The sequence below is a fragment of the Ochotona princeps genome, chromosome 31, assembly GCF_030435755.1.
Source record: "Ochotona princeps isolate mOchPri1 chromosome 31, mOchPri1.hap1, whole genome shotgun sequence".
Lineage (NCBI taxonomy): Eukaryota > Metazoa > Chordata > Mammalia > Lagomorpha > Ochotonidae > Ochotona > Ochotona princeps.
In genome coordinates this window covers 8,781,486-8,805,458 of record NC_080862.1, presented here as the reverse complement: position 1 = coordinate 8,805,458, position 23,973 = coordinate 8,781,486, and the positions used below count along the sequence as shown (strand labels likewise).

Sequence of the window (23,973 nt, the reverse complement as noted above, 5' to 3'; positions counted from 1 at the left end):
GACTTTAGCCACTAGACCACCATGCCGGGCCCAAGATTTAGCAATCTTAATCATTCCTTCGGATCTGTTTTTTAGTAGGTTACGAAAGGCACTGTAAAAATCAGTTGAGAATAAATAACATGCTAAAGTTTCAAACCTCTGCCTCATGTGTTCTAGTGAGGCGATATCAGAGAAATTAATATAAGAAATGTCATCAAACTGCTATTTTTACACTAAAAAGCAAACAGCCTTTCAACAGTACAACACAGGTTGAAGGCATTTTAAAATGTCACATCACCATCACTTTACCAATTGGTTCACTATGTCATGCTAAATGTATCCAGTAATTCATCTACGTTCTTCATCTCTCAAAGTTCCTTCATGAAAAAGCACTCAAGAAAGTACATTTGTAAAGGGGCATTTGATGTATTGCTCGGATACTACCTGGATGCCGTCCCAATCCTGCCCCGGCTGCTGACGCCATTTGTGGAGTGAATCAATCAATGGAGAGCTGTGTGTCTCTGCTTTTCAAATACATTTATTTAAAAAAAAAAAAAAAAAGGAAAGAAATTTGGAAATTACTCAAATGTCCTAGCGGAAAGAGCCTCTAGGAAAAATTATGGATCACATTCAATGGCATGTGCTTTGTAATCTCTTTACATTTCTATTGATTTTATTAAATGTTTATTTTGGTGTTTTTTTTTTTCGTCTAGTTGAAAGGCAGACCTTGAGAGAGAGAGAGAATAAAAAGGCTTCCATCTGCTGGTTCACTTCCCAAACCTTTGAATCAGGGACACGTATGTCATCAGGCCGATGCTGGGGACTCCGAACTCCATCTTTCCTATGGGTGGCAGGGGCTAAGCACCACAGCCAGCAGTGGTTGCCTCCTGGGTGAATTATCGGCAGCTGACCGGAAGCAGAGTAGCCAGGACTTAGACTGGTATTCTGGCATAGGAGTGTCTCAAGTGATGGCTTAACCTGCACAGCACCTGTTCTTTATTTATGTAACAGCATGATACTATATTGTTGAGAAAGATCCTGGCTAGACATAACAAAAACAAATAAAAAAAAAAAACTCCTAAAACACTCAGTCTCTCAAGGTTTTATTCAACCTAAATAAATTCAGTTCTATGACTATAATACTAATATACTATAAATTAGATATTAAAGTTTTTCAAATATGTACACATTTACAGTGTTTGAGAAGTAATGGTTCATAATCGAAAGAGATTATCTCTTCTTCCTAAGCAAGTTAAGAAGGGCCAGTTAAACCCAGAGAGAAAAATAGTAACATATTTTGATCAGGAGAAGGAATAGGGAAAAACGGTAACCGCAAAAGAAGAGGAAGAACACAAGATGTTTTACCTTGTTACCCCCACCATCCTTCCGGGCATCATCCTCACTAAGTTTTCTTTAACAGCAAAAAACGCAGCATGTGGTCCCCCATAGCCTAGCGGCACTCCAAATCGCTGGGAGTTCCCCAGAGCTACGTCCACCCCAAATTCTCCAGGTGGCTTCAAAATACACAAGGCTAAAAGGTCAGTTGCGCAGCAGGTCAGGCTCTAGGAGGAAAACAAGGGGAAAGAGACATGAGTATTACCTTCCCATCAGAGCAGCGGGAAAGGACATGGTAAATGATCTCAAGTCTGGGCAAATGGGAGGAGCTGGTTCATCTCGTCAGTTCCGTTTGCTCGTTCATTTGTTCAAACAGTATTTGCTGTGGGCCTACCATATGATGGGAGTCAGAAAACTAGGCAGGAAGGAGGTGGGCAGAAAAGTATTAACATTCCATGTGATATGGCGAAGAAAGTAGGAGAATGAAGAATGAGAAAGGAAGGAAGGAAGGAAGGAAAGAAGGAAGGGAGGGAGGGAGGAAAGAAAGAGAGAAAAGAGAAGAGAGGAAGGAAGCTGGGTAGAGGTTGGGACAAACCTGCAAGGATCCCTGCACGGGAAGTTCACTTACCCCAGTCTGGTGGGCCCTCTCCGCAAGTTCTGTGAAGTCTTCCACCTTCCCTTCTGTGTCTGGGTACTGAAACAACACTCCACTGACATCTTTTTCACTGAAGTCCATTTCGTGTGGTAGCTTGAGCTCCACAAGGATTCCCTTGTATCTGGAAAGATGGACAAAGAATCATCATGCTATGACAAGTGAAAACCAAATTAACTCAAGTATCTTTTACAGTGAGACAGCTTTGGTTCTCTCTGCCTTCCCTCAGCATCCTGACTGCACTCCACACCACCTGGTCCTTCAACGTTAATAGAGTCTCACACCAACTCAAGTGCACCCAACAGCTCTGATTTTATTCGTGTCTTCGGTGGTTAAAACCTACAGAACTCACACCTATATCAACAGAGCCATCACCACTTGCACCCGGAACCAGTCTTAGGTGAATGAAAACGCATCAGTACTATGGGCAAGAACTTTCTCAGAATCCTTAAAACATAGTATCAATTCTACATCGGATAACTCCTCTGAGGGGACAGAGCTCTGTGCTAAGCAAGAGTGAGGAAGTCCAGCTGCTACCAGTGAGGAAGCATAGGGCAGTGGTTGAGCCATCTTTCTTTTGCCTGATAACAGCATAAAGTAAACATACTATGCCTTCACCCACAGCGATGACACAAAGGCATTACTACCTCGAACGGTCATGACGTCCATCATTCCTCTATTTTTTAAAGTTTCTGAAACATCGTTGAAATAATTTTAACATCTAAAATTCTTTTAACACAGAAACTCAATATAAGTAAGGGCATCTATATCCATTTTATATATAGATATCTGTATATTTCCCGTCATTTCTGACATAATTTACTTAGCAGAGAGAATCTTGCGATAAGGTGATAGGAAAAGCAGAACTCAACAACCCCGACTTAAACCAGATTCACTTCCAATCAATGAAAGTGAAAGAAACAGCAGAGATAAGTATATTCATCTCGAGTTCAAAACACAAATAAAATTAATTACTTGGCTCTAGTCTGGATGACAGCTATTGTCTGTGGGTGGCAACGAGGGTCAACAAAAAATTTCTTCCTTTTGTTGTGTCTGTTCGAAAGAAAAAAAACATATTTGAATATGAAATGTAAAGAAATCAGAGTATCCTTTAAGAATGCTTACCAAATGTGGATTCTTTGGGAAAAGTGAGCATAACATAAAAAAATACTCCATCATCAATGATTACTGGCATTTCCTGACTGAATTTCATTTAAATCCAATTCTCATTTTAACAACCCAGCAAAATCACTCTTAAAATGATTCCAAAGTTTAAAAAAAAAATACACCATGAGAAAAAAGAAAGAACAATGATTAAGCGCAAGTGAAAATTTTAAATTTAACTCTTCTAAGTAAAACATCTTCAGATGCCACTGCCAATGGAGTGCTTTAGGATGCGTGTTATAACGCATACAGGGCCACATGGTTACTGCGGGAGAGGAGCTGAATCTAGGACCCAAGTCCTGGGAATTCTCTACCAGTGGTTTGGAAACCAAACCCCTGAAAGGTAAAAGCAGGTCCTACGAAACAGGGTGCAGATGGATCAACTAACGGCTAACTCAGTGTTCATTGTTTGAGAAAGTCCTTGAACCTGCTAAGGACTTTTTTTATTCCAAATTGCTAAGACAATGCACTGTAAACTTCACCAAGGGGCCTTTCTGCACCTTCCCGACCCACCTTACAAGGAACTGCACATTCCCCAAAAAGTACTTTAGAAGGAACCCTGCCTGTTGCTCAGAGGGAATCAAACCTGGCTTCAACGGGCCAAAGCCAGGACAAGGAACTCCATCAGATCTTCCACGTGGGTGGCAAGGGACCCAAGCGCTTGAGCCATCACTCCAAGGCACATTAGTAGGAGATCAAAATATCAGAAGCAGAGTAACCCAAGGCCAAACAAGGCATTCTGCTCGAACATGTGGGCAGCTCCACCTGGCGCACAACGCCCGCCCCAAAGGCAAGAACTATTTGTTTTTAATTTATTTAGTTATTTGAAAGGCAGAATTACAGAGCGGAGACTGAGAGACCCACAACCTGCTGGTTCATTGTGAAGCCAGGAGCCTATAACTCCATCCAGGTCTCCCACATGGCTGGCAGGTGCCCAGGCACTGGGGCTATCTTCTCAGGAACATGAGCAGGAAGAATAGCAGCTTGGACTTGAGTTTCTAGGGAATGCTGGTGTGCTAAGCAGCCACCTCACCTGACAGAAAGTCTGCTGTGTTTCAATGTCATTCTCCCCCAGAAGTAGCTTTTTAAACACCATTTGCTATTTCAGAAAAAAGCATATATATACATACATATATTAAACATTTATTTATTTTTGTTGGAAAGTCAGAATTACAGAGAGCAGCAGAGGCAGAGAGAAACATCTTCAATCTGGGCCCAGTGCAATAGGCTAGCAGCTAAAGTCCTCACCTTGCACGCACCGGGATCCCACACGGGGGCTGGTTCTAATCCTGATAGCCCCACTTCCCATCCAGCTCCCTGCTTGTGGCTTGGGAAAGCAGTTGAGGGCAGCCCAAAACCTTGGGACCCTGCACCCGCGTGGGAGACCCAGAGGAGGCTCCTGACTTCTGGCTTCAGATCAACGCACCTCTGGCTTTGTGACCGCTTGGGGAGTGAATCAACGAACGGAATATCTACCTCTTGGTCTCTCCTCTCTGTATATCTGACTTGCCAATAAAAACAAAATAAGTCTTTTAAAAAAAAAACAAAGAAGATAAGGCAACAATAAATACATCTAAAAAAAATCTTCTATCTGTTAATCAACTCCCCAAGTGGCCGCAACAACCAGAGCTGTCCCAAACTGAAGCCAGGAGCCAGATGGGTACGGGGACCCAAGGCTTTGGACAGTCCTCTACTGCTTTTCCAGGCCACAAGCAGGGAGCTGGATGGGAAGTGGGGCAGCCAGGACACGAACCAGCACCTATATGGGATGCCGGCACACGCAAGGCAACAACTTTAACCACTAGGCTACCTCCACTGCCTTTCTCTATATATTTTATATTTGAGCTGATATAGATAAAATGTTTCTTTTACATACAAGGCCTTCTGTTTGTGTGTGTGTGCACGGATGTACACATGCAGGTGTGGCCAATCAGTGGGTCCTGTCCACACAGCAGGAGGTGATGTGGTGACATCACTCACTCAGAGGGAACCTCGGGCGCAGCCTCTTACCTGTAGCACAGCTGCATGGCTTCAGCAGCCGCCGTGGCCTCATCCAGCAGGGAGGCGTTGGCTGTGTCCATGCCCGTCAAGTCACACACCATCGTCTGGTAGTTGAGTAAGCTCTCCAGCCTGCCCTGAGATATCTCTGGTTGGTACGGAGTGTACTGGGTGATCCTGTGAGGGAAGACAAAAGGCTCTGCCCAGGCTGTGCCACCACTATGCAGAAAACCACCATCATGCCCGCGTTTTGGAACTTGGTTCTAGAAACTTAGCTTTATCTTCCTGAGAATTACAGAACATATCCGTAAGTGTCCCTTTCAGAAAGCTTAGAACTGAATCGCACTAATATTACCTTTATTCTCATTTTTTACCCCTCTGCATTTTTCAAATCTTACATTGCTATTTTGATTATTTCATTATGCATTTGTGTGTGTATCTTCTATTGTAAACTGGTTTTCAAAATCCACTGGAGTCTGGGTATGATATTATAAGTACAAATTTCACTTCCTATTTTCTCTCCTCTAGACAAAAAAAAAAACACTTTGTTCACAGTTCTCAATAGGAAATTATCTAAGAATCTAATATCTAATATGTGAAGTCTTGCTTTTTAATCTTACATAAACCAAAAGTTCTATGAACTCCCCAAGAAATTAACAGGGTCTGTTTGAGAATTCTCACTGCCCAGTTCCCAAGAGCCTATGACAGTGAACTCCACAGCTATCAAAATGCCGGATACAAATGATCAGAAGGCAGACTAGGCAGGCATGGTGACTTACAGCCTTCAGACATTAGCCACGGATGTGGCTTTAGCTGTGAGTTAACTCGGATTCTTTATCTTCTGCTTTTTGCCCTCATTCATTCACCCATCCTCCAAATACCTACTCCCGACAAAGTGCCAGCCACTATTATGGATTCATAACCAAGCGTTCCTAATCTCAAATACATATTGAAGTGGAAAAGAAAAGGCAACAAAGAAATGAAACTAGACCCACAAATGTTTTAAAGAAACCAAGTCACAGGATAGAGCATGACTCAAGACTTGTAAAAGAATGAAAACCTTTCCATCCAAAAATCAAAGTCACTTTGTGACTGTGGGTCAAATGTAGGCCCACGCCTTTGCACTGAATGACAATGGTTCACATCTCTATTGTTTTTGTACTTTCCAGCCAAAAGACGTATAACAAAAAGTTCTAGGTGATTCGATTGCTTTGTTTTGCTTTTCACTTGTTCAGATCTTTTCCCTTCCTATTATGGAAACCATGTTCAGGATAGCTCCACTCACCTCCCTTTTTTCAAAAAAGACTTTGAAATCAGTATCATTTGATCCCTGCTGTTTTAGTTTCCTTTAACATGTATCTTGAAAGCAGAGAGGAAGAGAAGGTGTATTGGCAGGTGGTACAATGTCAAAACTTCACCTGAAACTTTTATTAATGTAATAGTGTGTGTGTGTGTGTGTGTGTGTGTGTGTGTTTACATAGAGCAGAATAAAGTTTTGCTTTCATCAACTTCTTGGGCAAACTGGCCTAGCAACTGTAAACTAGCTTGGCAGATTCTAAGTGAGCGGTGAACTGGAATGAATGAGGCACACAGTGTTTGGTGCAGGCAAATACAATCGGGATCAGCAGAAACCGGGTCATCAAAAAGGCACAGACAATGGGCAGCTGTGATCTCAGATCAGGCAAGACCTTCACACATGACTTGTCACCATGAAGACAGACATAGCACTACTCCTGCCATGCGCGGTGACTGCGTGGCTCACATGCAACTTCCATTGTTCAGAATCCTGCTATGACACAGACACACACACTGACACACACACAAGCATACACATACTTCAGCTGCGTACTGATTGTTATAATCTAAACAGGAAAGATGCAGCATATCCACAAGCCAACAGGAAGACAGAAAGCAATGCTCTAGTACGTCGGTGCTGCAAATGGCAGTTGCACATGCTGGATTACAACACCACCAGCCCCTGCATATGTTTTAAAACTTATCATATGATTAATATTTTCAATGACCCAAAGGCTTCTCTTGAAAAGTGTTCCTTCTCCTTTTTGGTCTCCCAAGTTTTATTTTTAAAAGATTTATTTATTTACTTATGTATTAGAAATGCAGAGGGACATAGAGAGACACAGATCTCCCATTGACTGGTTCACTCCCTAAATGCCTTCAACAGACAAGGCTGGGCCAGGTGGAAGCCAGGCCCCAGGATGACAGGACCCCAAGTCCCCAGGCCTTCTGCTGCTACTTTCCCAGTCGCGGCTGCAGAAAGTCGGAGAGGAAACACAGTAGCTGAGACTTGAGCTGGTGCCCTGGCATAACGTGCCCATGTCCCAAGTGGTGCCACGACACTGCCATAGTGACATTTTAAAGAGAACATACTGCCAGACCTTTACCAGAGGATTTACTGTTACATCTAAGTATTATTAGATAGCTCTAATTTAAAATAATTTTCTTCTGCAAATTCATCATCTTCTATCTAACTTGCTCTTACCCCAACTAGGCTTAAGTTTTTCTTCCTGAAATTTTTTTCAGAGCCATAACTAGTTCTGAAAATGTTAGCCTTAATGTTAAAAAAAATTTTTAGCCCTAAATAACTATAGATTTCCACGGACGTTCCTCATAAAGTCCATCCTTTTCTTTATTGTTTTCCTAGTCCCATGTGATGCTTAAAATAGGAAATATCTAATATTTGAAGTTTAAAAGTATGTACTTGATTCCTCTGCTCAAATACCCCTAATGGATCCCTATTAACTACAGAAGAAGTCCCACACTTCCAAACACAGTCCCTCATCTCAGACTGCTGTCCATTTGATGCAAAAAAAAAAAACAAAAACAAAAACAAAAAAAAACCCCAACACTCTGGTGTTTAATGTTCCCCTTCTTTCTTGTTCAACATTCTTCTTATTCAGTCCACTCATGCATTCAAGATTAGGGCAATGCCAATTAGCAGTGCTAATGGCAGAGAACTTTAAAAATGCTGTTTGGTGGCGCAAGTTTGGCTCAGGGATTAAAATGCCACTTTGGATGCCAAACATCCCATACTGGAATGCCTCAGTTCAAGTGCCAGTTGCACTTCGAATTCTGCTTCCTGATAAAGTGCATCCAGGGAGGTGGCAATGATGGCTCAAGTATTTGGGGTCCCTGCTATGTTCTTGGGGGTCTGGGCTTGAGTTTTGGGCCCAGCTGAGCTCCAACCATTGTGGACAACTGGGGAGTATACCAGTTTCTGAAAATGCTCTATTACATTAATTAAAAAAAATAATAATTATACAGGGGCTGGCACTATGGCTCAACAGACTAATCCTCCACCTGCAGGTGCTAGTATCTCCTGTGGGTGCTGCTTATAGTCCCGGCTGCTTCACTTCCCATCCAGCTCACTACTTACAGACCGAGAAAGTAGTGGAAGATGACCCAAGTCCTTGGGTCCCTGCATCTGTGTGGGACACCTGTGTGGGCCACCTGAATGACGCTGCTGGCTTTGGACTGGTTCAGCTCTGCTGTAGTGGCCACTTGGAGAGTAAACCAGTAGATGGAAGATCTTTCTCTTTGTCTCTCCTTCTACCTTTCAAATAATAAATAGATATGTAAATCTTTCTAATTTTTAAAAGCAGTAGTCTATGAAAATATCTCTTAGATCAGTGAGTCTCAGACCCAAGGATAATAAATAAGTCCTTGTTTAAGGAGGAAAAAATATCCACCAAAGAGCCTGTTGTCATGAATATGAATTTGCTTGCCTCAATTAGATAAAGCTGAATGAGAAAAAGAAAACCATGTCTGTGATCCTTTAAGTCTTTGTTCCGATAGTCTGACTCAATGGTTCTCTGTTTTCAAATGTATTTTAATATATAGAAAAGTATCTGCGTATCCAGCAAGGCATTTATTTCATGTCAGATATGATACTTGATATATTCTACATGTTATGAACATTGATTTCAGAATAATCATCGACTCCATCATCTTGGCTGTGACTTCCCTTTAGAATTGGAAAGGAAGGAGGTCGCGGGGATTTGCAGTAAGACAAACACTTCAAGAGATTCTCTCATTTCAATCCTGGTGATAAAATTACACAAAATAGAAACAGACAGAGAATACAGAGATTCTGATATTAGTCACTGATGTTGATCCTGATCGGCAGCGGAAAATTTGGAACCGAGGGCCTTGCAGAATAATTTATGGAGCTGATGTAAATCTCCTGCCGAGAGCCCCAATGTTTGTATTCCTCCCAGGCTATGCTGCCATTTGTTTTCGCCTCACGTCACCGGAATTTGTTGGTTCCATCTCTATGGCAACTATTCAGAAGGATGACAATATGAAGTCTCCCACCCTGGGTGTGCAGCCCTCCCTATCAGCAAGGCAGGGGACAGTGCTCACTGTCGGGGGAGATGAGCTTTCGGGGACAGAAAGAAGCAGGAAGATGTGCCCCAGAACAGAAAGTTAGAAAGCCAACACCGTCTCCCTCTTCCTAGGCTGTCCACTCCTAATGTAAATGAATGCATTTGCTCAAAGTCAAGAAGAAATATTTCAAATATTCTGCCCGGCCACCACCAGCAGAGATGAATGGTCAGTATTTTGATGGCCGCTGCGCTGCAGCCTTTGCTTGTACTTCTGAGGCTTTTGAAGCCTCGGAGAGAGACAGGTAATGGCCTTTGAAATCAACCTTAACGTTCATCACTCAAATTTTTACTAGTGCCACAGTGGAAATGAAGCCTTGCGCAACTTAACACATTCACACAGACACCCAAAGCAGAAAACATAGCTTTATTAATGAGGGGACGGAGGCATAGTGAAACTGAAAGTTCTGGGGAGCAATTTTGATGACATACACGACAAAAATGACTCCTACAAACATACCAGTAACCGCAGGTGAGACAAGGCACTCTCACCCCCCAGGACTGTATTTACAGTCATGAGAAAGCACGCAGAATATGTCAAATGCTTCCCCAGGTCTAAGGGTTTATTTTTTTATGTGTTGGGAACATGTGTCGCAGTTGATGCTTGTATATATTCATGTGAAACACAATCTCTACATCAGAATGGCCTGCGAATTGCAGACACTCCCATCATACCAGCCCTGCTAGAAATGAAAGTTATATCTTACCAAAACTGTTCTCACACACTACACCCTACCTAGGGATTAACTGTCCCCACCCCCCCCACTTTAGTTTGGTTTTAAACTTCCCTATGATTTTAGATTAAGTCCAATCTATATTTAAAAAATATATATATTCCTTTTTAAACTAAGGCATCATTTGAAATAAAGTTTCCATTCAGATTCTGCCATACAAACTGGCACTAATTGAAAAAGGAGGGAATGAGCAGCTGGCCTCTACTGCTCCTCACACGTTACCAGCTCATGGCTAGCCCTTACCTGTCCTAAGACACTTGGTAAGCCATGGCATCTGTATGCCAAGGGATGCCCAGAGTGTCTCCTCCTGCATCAGGATTGGATCTCTAGTTGGTTCTTTATATCATACAGTAAATAGCACAGCATGGAAATGGCCGGGGGTTTCCTTGGAATGCAGAAACATTCTCAGTGGTGCTCCAATTCCAGAGGCCTGGAGCGGTCCGGAGACCCAGCCATTCCGATGCAAAGGCCAGCACGTGTGCACACTCATGCAAACCCTGCAGCAGAATAGCTCATCTGATTGGAGAGACGAGAACACGTGTTCTCTCAATACACTGCTGTTTACACAGAAGGCATTATGCTTTCTACTCACCTGATATAATGTGTTCTTTTTTCTGTAAGTTGCGGACCCAGAATATGAGGGGGAGGAAAGGGACATGTTTCTCTGTAACCTTAAAATTCTGACCGTACACAAAATATTCTCTTTTAGATCCCCAAATGGGTCGAGTTAGCACCTGAAATCCTGGGGTCACCAAAAAGCAACAAGGTCCTAAACCTGTCCACCTGCAGGGCTAACATCTTATTCAAAGAGATGTATTTAGAGAACGATGTTACCTGCATTGGTCATCTGAAGTACCCAAAGAATATGTCGAATAAAAGTGGAAAGAAGTTTCTGTGCTTTCAAGATCTGAACAAGGAAATTCCCTGAGTCAGGCAGTTCTAGATGGTAGAGACAGCCTCTGGGGGTGGATATCAAGTGGGTTCAAAGGTAGGGGATGGGAAAGATGGTGCAGAACCCTGTAAACCTGTTCTTTAACCAGGAGATGTTTTACAAGCAGCATTTTGGCCGACGCCTGTGACGCAGGCATTTCTACAAGCACTGGTTAGGGCCCTGACTAGCTCTCTGCTAATACACCTAGCAAAGCAGCAGAAGACGGCCCTAGTGTGTGGCCATGGCCATGGCTCCTGGCTCCGGGCCAGGCTGCTGCAGCCGTCGGAGGAGCAAACCAGCTCTCTCAGCAAACCTTTAAGTAAAAAAGAATACCTTACCATCCTGAGTTCTCCAGCAAGTTGCGCAAAATCGTCTGGGGCACTGAGCAGTTATAATAGCCCATGCCAATATATGATCTCCAGAGTAGATTTTTCTTTGAAATCGCTCGCAGAGTCGAAAGGATTTCATTTTCACCTGAATGGGGGAAAGAGAGAAACATTGTAACAGAAAATGTATCAGGTTTTGTTGTTTTTCTTGGTTTGCCAGAATTACTCCAGTTTAACACTTGCTTCACCTGAGGTTTCTTCTGCTTCATTTACATCTAAAATGTATCTAAACTCTGTCTTACGCTGATTAAAATATTGCCTTTTCTTTTACTCTGCCTTAGACTTTCTGAAATCAGACAAGGTTTCAGTCTTAAATAACAAAATCAACATTTGTTCCAAGATGATTCTATGAAGTCAGACACATTCCCTTTGTGTTACTGAAAGGTATAAAGCTTGTCATATATACATATATATATACACACATAAACCTATATACATATATATGTATATACATATATAACATATATATACATATACATATATGTACATGTATATACATATATAACAGGGGCCTGCACAATGATGCAGCAAGCTATAATCCTTCGCCTGTGGCATCAGCATCCTATACGGGTGCTGGTTCAAGTCCTGGCTGCTCCAGTTCCCATCCAGCTTCCTGCTTATGGCCTGGGAAAGCATTAGAGGATGGCTCAAAACCTTGGGAACCCACACCCTTGTGTGATCCAGGGGCTCCTGGCCCTGGCTCGGCTCAGCTCTGGCCATTGTGGCCACTGCAGCCATGTGGGGAGTGAGCCATCAGATGAAGGATCTTTCTCTCTGTCTTGCCTTCTCTACGTAAATCTGACGTCCATTTCCAATAAAAATAAATAAATCTTTCATAAATACATTAGTTGTAATAAAAAGACCACATGAAGTTTTAGCCAGCATTTCCTTTAAGACACATGAATTGATCATGAATTATAAAAGCTCTTGGTATAGATGAGATCCTAATTTTGGTTATTCATACATGATAACAAAATAATACTAGCATGTGATAAATTACTGAGCACTCATTCTGCCAGGAATTGTATCAAACATTTTTTTGTACAGTTTAGCAAACCGAGTCTTGAAGCGGATTACTTGCCCAAGGTCACATAGTTTTAAGGTATTAAGATTCCTGTGTCTCTAATTTCAGATTCCACACTTTAACCCCCTGGCTGACACCGACACCTGGTACATGTGGTACATGTACAGCATTGTGTGGAGAGGCGTTTTGCAGACACAAATGATATCACGTGGTTGATTATCAGCCCTTCTGCGTATGTACACCATGCAACTGGAATTGAACCAGGATGCAATTACTTAGTAAAATTTCTGGCTCCTTTGAAGATCTTAAGGACACAGTAATCCAAACCTTGAAATTGACTTTATTATTGCTGCTGCTTCAGAGAAAAACCAAACCAGGACAGCAAACCAACCTGGAAGATGTCCACGTTGCTTTAACTCTGCTAAGCTCTGAATACAGTTCACACGGATCTTTTCTCCCCTCCATGGAAACACTCTCACCCACAACCTACTCGCACACCACACATGTTCAAAGGAAACCAAACACCAAGAGACAAAGCTCTGTTCCAGCGCAGATGAAGGGCTGAATGGACAGTTCTGTGGCCATCAGTTTCACCAGGAAGCCTAATTCAGCTGCCTTACAGAGCGCATATGGTTTTGCCTTCTTACAACGGAAGTTTAAGAAATAGGTGCAAGCACAGAAACCTTGAAGAAACATGCGAAGACAGAATCCTTAAGCACAAGCAAGAAACTCAATCACTTCCCAATTATCCTGGGGCAGAGTGAGTCCGGAGCCCAGTAGGAGGGGAAAATAATTAGCAGTGCCTGGCAGGCAAAGCAAGTTTCAATCAAAATCCTGTGCAAGAAGAACAGGTCCCTGCTACACATTCTGCCACAGGGACACAAGGTCAAGATCTCCAGTGGGAACAGTCTGTGAAGGGCTTTGTCAAATCCAGAGGTCAGTACTGTCAAGCTGGAGAATGATGTTTCTTTCTCCATTGTAGAAAACCATTCTATACATGAGATGGACAAGCCCTGGAGAGGAGACCAAGACCAGCACAACAGTCCACGAGGATGTTGGGGGTTGGAGTGTGTCTCCCCAAAATGATACGTTTAAACTCTTATCTCCAGTACCTGTGAAAAGTCGTCTTATTTGGGATCAGGGTCCTTCCCGATAGAATGCTGCCATTCTACATCAGAATACGAATCTGAGTCCAGGCTATCCCATTGCTAATTCAGCTTCCTAGTAATGCACTTTGGAAGACACTGGGGAATGATCCAAATGTTTTGAGTCCCTGCCACACACGTGGGAGACCAGGATGGAGACCAGGGCTTGGCCGGGCCCAGCCCTGCTTGCTGTGGCCTCAGCAGAGTGAACTACCAGACAAAGGCAGACCTCTCTCTTGCCCTCACTCTGTCACTCTATCTTTCAAAGGCATTTGCTTGCTTGTTTGTTTGAAAGAGATAGACAAGAGTTTAGCTGTTACGCCAAGAGCCATCATCATGGTCACTCATTAGGTCAAGTTCTCTGAAAAATGCTCCTGAGTTTGACTCGAGACCCAGAAGGTGGTCGTGAAATTTACAGGAATCCAAGCAGAATCCTGAACTAAAACCAAAGCCAAGCTCTCTCCCTACTAGGAACAAAGATCCTGTGCTCTTTCTGCAGACACAAGGACTCAGCGGCATTGCTTTAATTTTGCCTGTATACCCTAAAAACTTGTTGGATAGAGCACTGGCAATGGAGGGTGATAAACCTTGCTTTTTGTGTTGGATCTTTCTGTTATTTCTTAGCTACAGTGGTTTTACTTCTGCTGCTATGAGAGTGGCCCTGGGGTTTTTGTCGGGCTAAGGTTTTTATTACAAGCTTGTAAACAGAGGCCTCCATCTAGGAAAGGAGTAAGATTCAGAGTCTAGGACTCCCCAAAGGGAGGGAGAAGGACAGACAATGGGGGTGCAAACTCAGTCCTGACAATCAACTCCCAAAGACCAGACTCTTGATGACAAAGCTAAATTGAATGGGACAACTGCAGGGGATGACAGTCTTGGTTTTTGTTTTTCACTTGACAGAAAGAACACAGGCACCAGGATAGTTCCACCTGACCACACAGAAGGCAGCAGGAGGCTGAAGCATAAGGAAACTCACACGGTGTTCCAGTTTGGTGGGATAGTGCCTAGGCAATGCTGCGGTCTTTTTGGTTTTCTCATTTAAAAACACGCTGGGCCCAGCATGGTAACCTAGTGGCTAAAGTCCTCATCTTGCACATGCTGGGATCCCATAGGGGTGCCAATTCTAATCCCTGCAGCCCCACTTCCCATCCAGCTTCCTGCTTGTGGCCTGAAAAGCTGTCAAGGATGCCCCACAGCCTTGGGACCCTGCACCTGTGTGGGAGACCCTGAAGAGACTCTGGGCTCCTGGCTCCAGATCGGCACAGCTCCAGCCATTGAGGTCACTTGGGGAGTGAATGAACAGAGGATCTTCCTCTCTGTCTCTCCTCCTCTCTGTATATCTGTCTTTTCAATAAAACTGAATAAATCTTCTTTAAAAAATGTTCAGGTGTGTCATTAAAGTGTGAAAATCATCAGTGCTAGTGTGGGGTTGCTAAATATGTTTGGAGATCCTGGATTTTCAACCAGAATGGTAGAGGGATCTGAATGCCCCTTTCAAGAGAATATCTACCCTCTCAATGAACCCTGTGTTCTCCCCTCATATCTGTAGGAGCAAGGACAAGAAGAGCAGCCAGCAACCCCTGGGAACATACCCCATCAGTCAGGTCTCCAAAGACACCTGTGCCTCCCCCGGAACAGCCACTGACTCCTTACACACTTAAAAAAAAAAAAAAAAGCCTGAAAATTTCATAAAGCTGGTTAGCATCAAAGAACAGATTATGGATTATACCTAGAAGAATTCAGAAAACTTGAGAAACAAAAGTTGCTAACACTACAGAGAGATACTTGAGTCCCTGCAGACCCAGCCAGACTTCCAAAGCACCTGTGGACTTTGCCTCAATCCAGCCTGGCGCAGAAACCAAGAGTTTTCACCTATTTTTCCTTATTACAATCTGGTCTTTACACTGATTTTTAGCTCCTGTTGAAAGCAATGTGAGTTAGTAGAATGAGCTGTCCCCTGAATATCACATTCTTGAGCCATCAAGAGTAGCGTTAAGTACCTAGTCAAGCTTCTGAAACCGTAAGTGGTGTGAGAAAACCAATCACTCATCCATTGCTTATCATGGATCAAATTTCCCATTAGAAGCCAAGATGGTCTGGGACTTCCCATAGAGTTAAGCCATCTGTTTATGTGATACAAGCTAACATCTCAGGGCTTCTCCAGCCACATATGACAAATAGCATTCCCCAAGCACACAGTTTATTGTGTGTCTTGAATCTTATTTTTTTTTTTGATTATTTATTATGAAAGTCAGTTATGGAGTGAGAGAAGAAGAGACCGGGAGAGAGTGAGTTTCCATCAAATGCTTCACTCCCCAGAGGGCTGCAAAGGACAGCATTGGGCCAACCTGAAGCCAGGAGCTAGAAGCTGGTTCTCCCAGTGAGTGCCAGGAGCCCAAACACATGGGCCATGTTCTACTGCTTTACCCAGGCCATTAGCAGGGAGCTGGATGGGAAGTGGAGCAGCCGGGCCCGCTTTACTTGCTACACCAAACGCTGACCCCTAATTTTTTCAAATGCTTTCACGGTTGCCATTTCCCACACCCATTCATGGAATCTTAAGTCAGTCAATCGTGCAGAAGAGCCAATTCAGTGCATTTAGGAGTTTAGTACGACTAACAGTCTACAGGATGCCAAAATAGCAATGGACGGGAAGAAACGGAGAGAAGAGGGAAAAGTTTTAATTAGACATTTACTTGTTGGCTCTGCTTGAAACCAAATTTGGCAGAAACAGGAATGTAAGTTTGAGATTTGGGGGGTGATGAGTTCTACAAAAGAAAACTCAGATCCTAAACTCATAAGAGCTACCACTGTTCTCTTCTCCCTTGGAAAAGAATTTCTGTTCCAGAGGGGGAAAAAAACGTAGGGTTCTCATTCCCAAAAGTGGCCACTTTCTCTCCCAGTTAATAAGAAAAGCATTATAAACTCAATCCCTGAGCTACAGGAACCAACAAAACTGCGCCGACAAAGAGAAGACAACAACAAGACGGAATCCGCCGTCAAAGCAAGCTGCCCAGCAGCGCACATTCCCCACACTTATCCATTTGATCAAAGAAACAAGAGCCTGTTCCTGGGCTCAGGCCTCATGTCGGACTGCGAACTACAATGAAGCTAACCAGAAAGGAGACTGCACGAACACTGTCATTTTCTGGCTCCCAGCTCACAGCGGGGCAGGGCGGCCAGGCACGGTGCACCGGAAGGAGCTGCGGCCACCCTGCAGTCTCCAAGCAGTAACTCCTTTTCTGGTGGAATAAACTCCCGCCTCGGTAACGGCCGGAGCCTCCAGTCCAGTGGCCCCAGGGCCCCGCTCCCTAAGAACCAGCAGGTGAGGATTCCTAAGGCTTCAGCTTCCAGGCTAGATGAATGCTTCCTCAGTAGTGGTTCCACACCAAAGCCTTTCTGATAGCAACACCCTTGCCGCTTGCTCCTGCAAGGTAACAACTTTGCACCAATCATTACACTCCCTAAATACAGAGCTGTTAAATGCCTGCACTGAGTGGGGCTAGGTTTTAACTTGTGATACATGCAAATTTGCATAAGAACTGAAAAAATGTTATTGCAATGAACAGGCAAGTTGAATGACCGAAGACACTACTAGGGCTAAGAAGTCACACATACAGGAGGGAACTAAGAATTCATTTAAAATGGAATTAAGAGATACATTTATGTTGGTGCAAAAGTGCAATTGTGTGTAACTTTTCCAAAATATGACTCTATGAACTTTTTTTTTTTAATTTAAAAAACAAAGAGAGCTTTCTCATTTGCTGGCTCATCTCCTTTTCATCTCCCACCCCCCAATGCCTACAACTGGGACTTTTAAAAAGTGTTTATTCATTTATTTATATTTTAAAGACAGAGAGAGAGAGAGAGAGAGAGAGAGAGAGAGAGAGAGATCACTGTCTTCCATCCCAAATGCTTGGAACGAACCAGTTGATGAGAGATGATTTTCTCTCTGCATTCTGAGCCAAGCTGAAAGCAGGGACCTGAACACCATGCAGGTCTCCCATGTGAATAACAGGGACTCAAAAACCGGAGCTCTCATCTGCTTCCTCCCAGCATGTGCACTGGGTCAGAAGTGGAGCAGGCAGGATTTGAACCAGGCACATCAATACGGTATGTGGGCATGCCAAGGGGCAGCTCAGCTTGCTGCACCACATACACATTTTCCCCCAGTCCTTAAACCTCAAACCCTAAACATGGTGCTACGATAGTTTTGGCTTCAACTACATGAAAAAAAAATGTATCCATACTTACTTTTGGTTCTTTAATAATTAAAACACCAGACCTTGGGCCCTAAAGGGTTACATATCTGTTGCTGATATTTTTAAAAGAATAAATATGTATATACTTGTTTATTAACAGAACACCTCTGAGATAATTCATTTGAACAAGAGAACACAGGAAGTCCTACTATTTCCTGTATAACTTTATGCTTTTGAGTTCTGGACACAGGTGCCTGTATTAACTGTTCCAAAACGCCAGAAAGGAAATCCTCCTTGTGAAATATACAAATGCAGACACCTATTAGTCTGACATCAACCCTTCCTGGGCAGCACAGCCAGCAGAGCCTTGCACAGAGCAGCTGCTAACCAGTGTCAGCGCCTCCTCCCAATCCTTGCCCTCCTTGCACTTGGCAAGACACTCAGAGGAGGTCCAAGGAAGCCATCAGGGCTGAAAACCAACACTCTCCTGTTTGGATTTGCCCAGACACCATCACCTGTTTGAGAAAGGCCCTTCCCTGCCAGTGGTCCAAGGGGAAATCTGGGGCCAGCATGCAAATACAGAGGCGGCCTTGGTGGATTTTCTTACCAACGCACAGATGTTTGGATTCAAGGCCATGCAGGAAACCATGGCGGGTAGGGACAGGGTGTCAATCAATACAAACAGATTGTGAATGACAACATATGTTAGGACTGTCCGATTTTCTGTAGAACTAGAATTGGGATGCAAAGTGAATCTTCATGCTTAACCCTTCCTAATCTCACCATATCATCTAGAGCACTCCTTTCCTCTAACTGCCAGGCTTACACCCACTGACCCAGCCTAGAGAATCTACTCTGTTAGTTTCCGCCCTGTTGGTTTGCACAGGAAGAATTTCACAACCGAGGTGTGCAGTCACAGAACACGCTCATCTCTGGAAGCCAAGACAATCCACACAGCTTCTGCATACTGTAGAAGGAAAATCCTTGACACGGAGAATCACGCAGAGGGTTACTGCAGGTGAGGGTGTGGTCAGGGCCGCAGCAGACAAGCCTCAGCTGGGGCTCTGCATCCCCTCCCCCCATCCTGCAGCCTTTTTCTTGTCTTCCTAAACCACCTGGTTCAGTCTCCCTGAGGATGCTTAGGGCTAGAGCCGTCTGTGGGATACTGCTACCAAAAGGAGCCAAGGCACAGCCTGTGTGTGCCCAGTGGCTCTCTGGCCCCATGTCTTGATACAAATGATTATTTCCTGCAGCTCTCGCTGCTCTCTGAAAGACACAGAGCTTCAAACTCCTACTCACTGCAGGGAAACCAGACAAACGTCCAGAGAACGGATGGAAGGGTGAGGGACTGTGATGGTACTGCACACCTTCGACCTGAGCCATACTCATTTTGGGGGGACACCATAGCTTCTTTTCATGAAAAAAGAAATACAAAAAAGCACTGTCATTCATAATATTTATCTGGAATACCAGCTGGTCTATGTAATCAGACCAAGCAGTTAGTTGGAAATCAGAATGAGCGTAAGTCCTGGAGGACTTGTTTTATTTTTCTCTCTGATGCTCCGTGGGTATGCTGCTACGGCCCGCCGAGAAATAACAAGAAGAGAAAGCAGTGTATATTTTAAGAGTCCAACTCAAACAACGGATCATCCTTGGGAAAACATTTTTGGAACAGATCAAAGGAATACGCAAACGAAGAAATGTGTGGTTCAATCAATCAAGAATGTCACCGACTACCTTGTAATCTCTTTGTAGGCAGGAGCAGAGTGGATTGCTAGGAACATAACAGGTGCTCAGGAAATATGGAACGATGGTCTTTCAAAGAAAATTCACCTAAACTCTCATAAAGAGCTAGCTCAACAACTGATCCATCAAGCAGCCTGTTATAACAAATCAGTGCAAACACTGTCCTCCCTCACATCTGGCTCAACGCATCCCAAAAAGCACTTGGGAACATTTGTAAACGGAAGCCTTCAGCTATTAAGAAATTTCCATGAGGCGGTACCATGGTATAGCGGGCTAGGCTTCCACCTGTGATGCTGGCATCCCACTTAGACACCAGGTCAAGTCCCGGCTGCTCCATTTCCAATCCAGCTCCCTGCTTATGACACTGGAGAGAAGCTGAGGATGGCTCAAGTCCTTGGGTCCCTGCATCCACATGGAAGACCCAGAAGGAGCTCCTGGCATTGGACTGGCTCAGCTCCAGCCATATGGCTATTTGGGGAGCGAAGGAGCAAAGGGAACCCCTCTCTCTCACTCTTTCTTTCCCTCTTTCTCTCCATCCCTCTCCTCTAACTCTGGCATTCAAATTTTAAAAGATTCCATTCCGTGAAATAATGCAGTGCTTTTAATAATTAAAGATTTTTCAGAAATGCTATTTTAGAAATGTTATTTTCTAATTTTTTAATCACTAGAATATTGATGCTATGGACATTGAGAATCCTTTTTTTTAAAAAGATTTATTTATTTTTATTGGAAAGTGGGATATACAGAGAGGAGGACAAACAGAGAGGAAGATCTTCCATCCACTGGTTCACTCCCCAAGTGGCCGCAACAGCCAGAGCTGCGCCAATCTGAAGCCAGGAGCCAGGAGCCTCTTCAGGGTCTCCCACATGGGTGTAGGATCCCAAGGCCCTGGACCATTCTTGACTGCTTTCCCAGGCCACAAGCAGGGAGCTGGATGGGAAGTGGGGCTGCCAGGATTAGTACCGGGCGTCCATATGGGATCCCAGCATGTGCAAATCGAGAACTGTAGCTTCTAGGCTACAGCGCCAGGCCCTCACACAAATCTGCATATTATAAAAACATTCTGGGCTTAACAAATCAAGCAATTTTTTTTCTTCCAGGCAAATCTTAACAGCCAAAATGAGGTCAAAGGGGTCTGGTGCTGTGAGTTAAACTACTACTTGTAGTGATGGTATCCCTGACAGGTGCTGGTTCAAGTTCCGACTGCTGCTCTTTCAATGCAATTCTCTGGTAAGGTGCCTGGGAAAGCAACAGAAGATAGCCCAAACAGAAGATAGTGCAGCTTGGCCCCTGCACCCAAGTGCAAGACCTCAGTGAAATTCCTGACTCCTGGCCCAGCCGGGCCAACTGGGCAGTAAACTAGCCAATGGAAGATTCTCTGTGTAGTTGCACTTTTCAAAGAAATACATACATCTTCACAAAATGAGATCAAAGTCCCTGCACCAATCCGCAGGAAGCAGCTCACTCCCCATTGCATAAGCCTGATCATCCAGCTGCTAGGGGCCTTGCGTCTGATAGCTTCCCCTCTCTGAACCGTGAAGTCCCTGGCACTTGACTTTGCCAATCCTTAAGCTCCCGCGGGTGAACTCACTCACCACAGGTCACTGTTCCTGCTCCCACTCCCGTCAAGGGAGTGAACCAGGGATGGAAGGTTTCTGTTTCCCTCTATCTCCATTGCTCTGTCTCTCAATTAGATGCAATGAATGCTCAAGACACACATGCACCTCCACTCCTCATACCGATAATGAATTCGGATTTCCTAAATCTGAAATGAACAAAGCCTCCAGCTGTCTCTGGTCCTGTTTATTGACTCCGGCAACATGGGCCTCTCTCCTCCAGGAGCCACCGAGGCGTGTGGCACTCAGCATAGCTCAGGGCATGCTGGCCAGCTGGTGCTGGAATAGACTCCTTACCGCGCATCAGTATCTCACAGCATTCACTTTAAAAGTAATGCTTTGGTAGAAAAGGATTTCATGTACTTCATAGATACAATTCTAAGAAGATAAGTGTATTTCCTTCCCTCCCTCTTTTCTCCTTCCCCCCCTCTAATTTTTGCAATAACATCATTTACTTTAAAATCACATACTTAATACACAGTGCTTTCAACCACAAAGTGTCTCCTCACTTAACTCCGAGACTAAAAAAAAAAAAAAAAAAAAAGCATGTATTTTTTTTTATGATACAAAATGAGAGGAACAGATGAGAAATTTTGTTTTCAAAACCCCTTTAGGGCTTTTTAAACTCTTTCATGGTGCCCTTGATGGTAGATGCCTCCCCCACTCCAAGGTGGTCAAAAACTCACGCAAAAATTATCTCTGGAAGATAATTAAACATTTCAACAAAAAAGGATTCTAACAGCAGAGTGAGCTTTCTCCATCACCCATAAATCTTAAACTGGGCACACACACATTTCCATGTTTGAAAAAAAAAAAATGTGAAAACTTCTGTGGCCTTTAACTAGATACGGAACAAAAGCTGGATGTGAAGAACCCGAGTGTGAGTTTTCTTCCCAGTTGTCACTTCCCTCTCTGAGAGGGTCCAGATCTTGCCGGCAGGGCCAGGAGAGGTGCCTACATCCTCCGAAGTCCTGGGGTTAAGCACTCTCTCCTTAGAATATTCTACTGCCTTCTCCGGGAACCAGACACCCCGTCCTCTGAACTGCCCACCCTGGTTTTATTTTCATGGACAGCTTTCTGGTCCTGAGAAATCCTACCCCAGAACTGGGCTTTCTGAGGCCCCGTGTGGTTAAACAAGCCAGAGCCCGCTGGGGCAGAGGGAGCCCTTTCCGCCACTTACAAACAGGGTCTTCCATTTTCAGGGGTCTTTTCAAGCGGATGCTGGCGGGGACCGTCTTCTCAATCAGCTCCTCAATGCTCTAAAACGGAAACACGAGTGGGTGAAGACGGAGGAAAGTGGCTCTGAGGAAACTTCTCTTTTCCATCTACAAAGGCCGTAGCACTAAAATCGCTCAATGGAGGGGGGTTGGTTCTTTTCCCTTCTTCTTTTTTTAAGAGCAAAGAAGAATTTTGAGTAAGTCAGAAATCGTTTGGAGGGAAGAAAATATTGAACGGGAGCTGCGATTTAGCCCCTCCCGACTGGATTTCAGGCGGCAACCGGAGATAACCGGTTAAGCCCACTCTATGGAGGAGGTCTTCCTCCTCCCTCCTCCAAGGCCAGAGCTCCTCGGCAGGGCTACTTAAGTTAGGGAGGTTTAAATATACAGATTTGGGACCAGAAGGGTGAACGCAAGAAAAAAAAAAAAAGGCTCAAGTGGTGGGAGACGGGACCAGCAGCAAGCGTGTGCGCAAACGTGGGAACAAGCGTGTCCACGCCAAGGCCCGACCCCGCGTGCACGTCCCACACTGAGAGCAGCAGGATTAGGGGCAGGAGCCCCAAGGTCGCACAGGCAGAACCCGAGAGGAACGGAGGGGGAGGCCCGAGAGGGCCGGGTGGAGGTGCTTACCGCCAGCCCTAAGGCCTGTAGCATCTCCCTCTGGTCTTTGTCCCGGGGGCCTATGTGCCTCTCAGCGAAGTCGTCGTGTCTGGGCAGGAGGCGCTCCAGGACGCGTGAGGCCCCCGCCTTGCCGCTGTCCCCGCCACCGCTGCTGCTGTCCCGGACCCGTGGTGCCAAACGAGGCCCCGAGCCCCCAGCCAGGCGGCGGCCACCCCCGACTCCAGGACTCAGGCGCAGCCCCCACGCCCTGGCACACGACTGCATGGATGCGGCCACCGTCCCTCGTCACTGCTTTGAAGAGGGTCAGCCGCACTCTCGGTCCCCCAGTTGGCGGCTGCGTCGGGCCTAGAGGCACTTTCCGCCGGATTCAGACGGATGGACCGTAGGGGACAATGAATGAGCGCCCTGCACAGCACGCCGGACACTTGCGCAAACTTCTTGTTCCACCAGAGGCACCTGCTCTGCACCCTTTAAGCGTCTCCCTGGAGGCGGGCGGTGGGATGGGGCCAGGAAGCCCTTGGCCAATGGGAGGGGGCTTGGGGGCGGGGACTTCCCCTTCCCTATCCCCTCCTCAGACCCTCAGTGGACTCCGGCTCCTCTCTGTCCGTCACGCCTGCTCTTAGGCGGGCTGGTGCTGGGGGCTGGGGCGCTCTAGGCGCTTCCTGCCAGGGCGTGATGTGGCACCTGCATGGAGTAAGGCTGGACAAGTCTGAGCCTCTGTGCGAGGTTCCTGGGAAGATGATTCCAAAGTGTTGGTTAGTCTCCGTTAGTGAATTTTAGGGCATCTTTCCTTGTGGAAACCGACATAGGCAGATGTGGGGTT

General features: G+C 44.9%; 1 protein-coding gene across 1 annotated transcript in view; it reads right to left on the bottom strand.

The window, feature by feature from the left end:
* GLDC (glycine decarboxylase) overlaps positions 1-23,730 on the bottom strand; it is a 60,699-nt gene extending 36,969 nt beyond the window's left edge. The window contains exons 1-7 of the mRNA XM_058657311.1: positions 23,160-23,730; positions 22,493-22,571; positions 11,532-11,667; positions 5,141-5,305; positions 2,942-3,019; positions 1,943-2,090; positions 1,345-1,541 (exon numbers count right to left, since the gene is read on the bottom strand). Coding sequence (XP_058513294.1) covers positions 1,345-1,541; positions 1,943-2,090; positions 2,942-3,019; positions 5,141-5,305; positions 11,532-11,667; positions 22,493-22,571; positions 23,160-23,414 — 1,058 coding nt within the window. The 5' untranslated portion in view covers positions 23,415-23,730. The remainder of the gene's footprint in view (positions 1-1,344; positions 1,542-1,942; positions 2,091-2,941; positions 3,020-5,140; positions 5,306-11,531; positions 11,668-22,492; positions 22,572-23,159) is intronic.
* Positions 23,731-23,973: the final 243 nt, after the last annotated feature.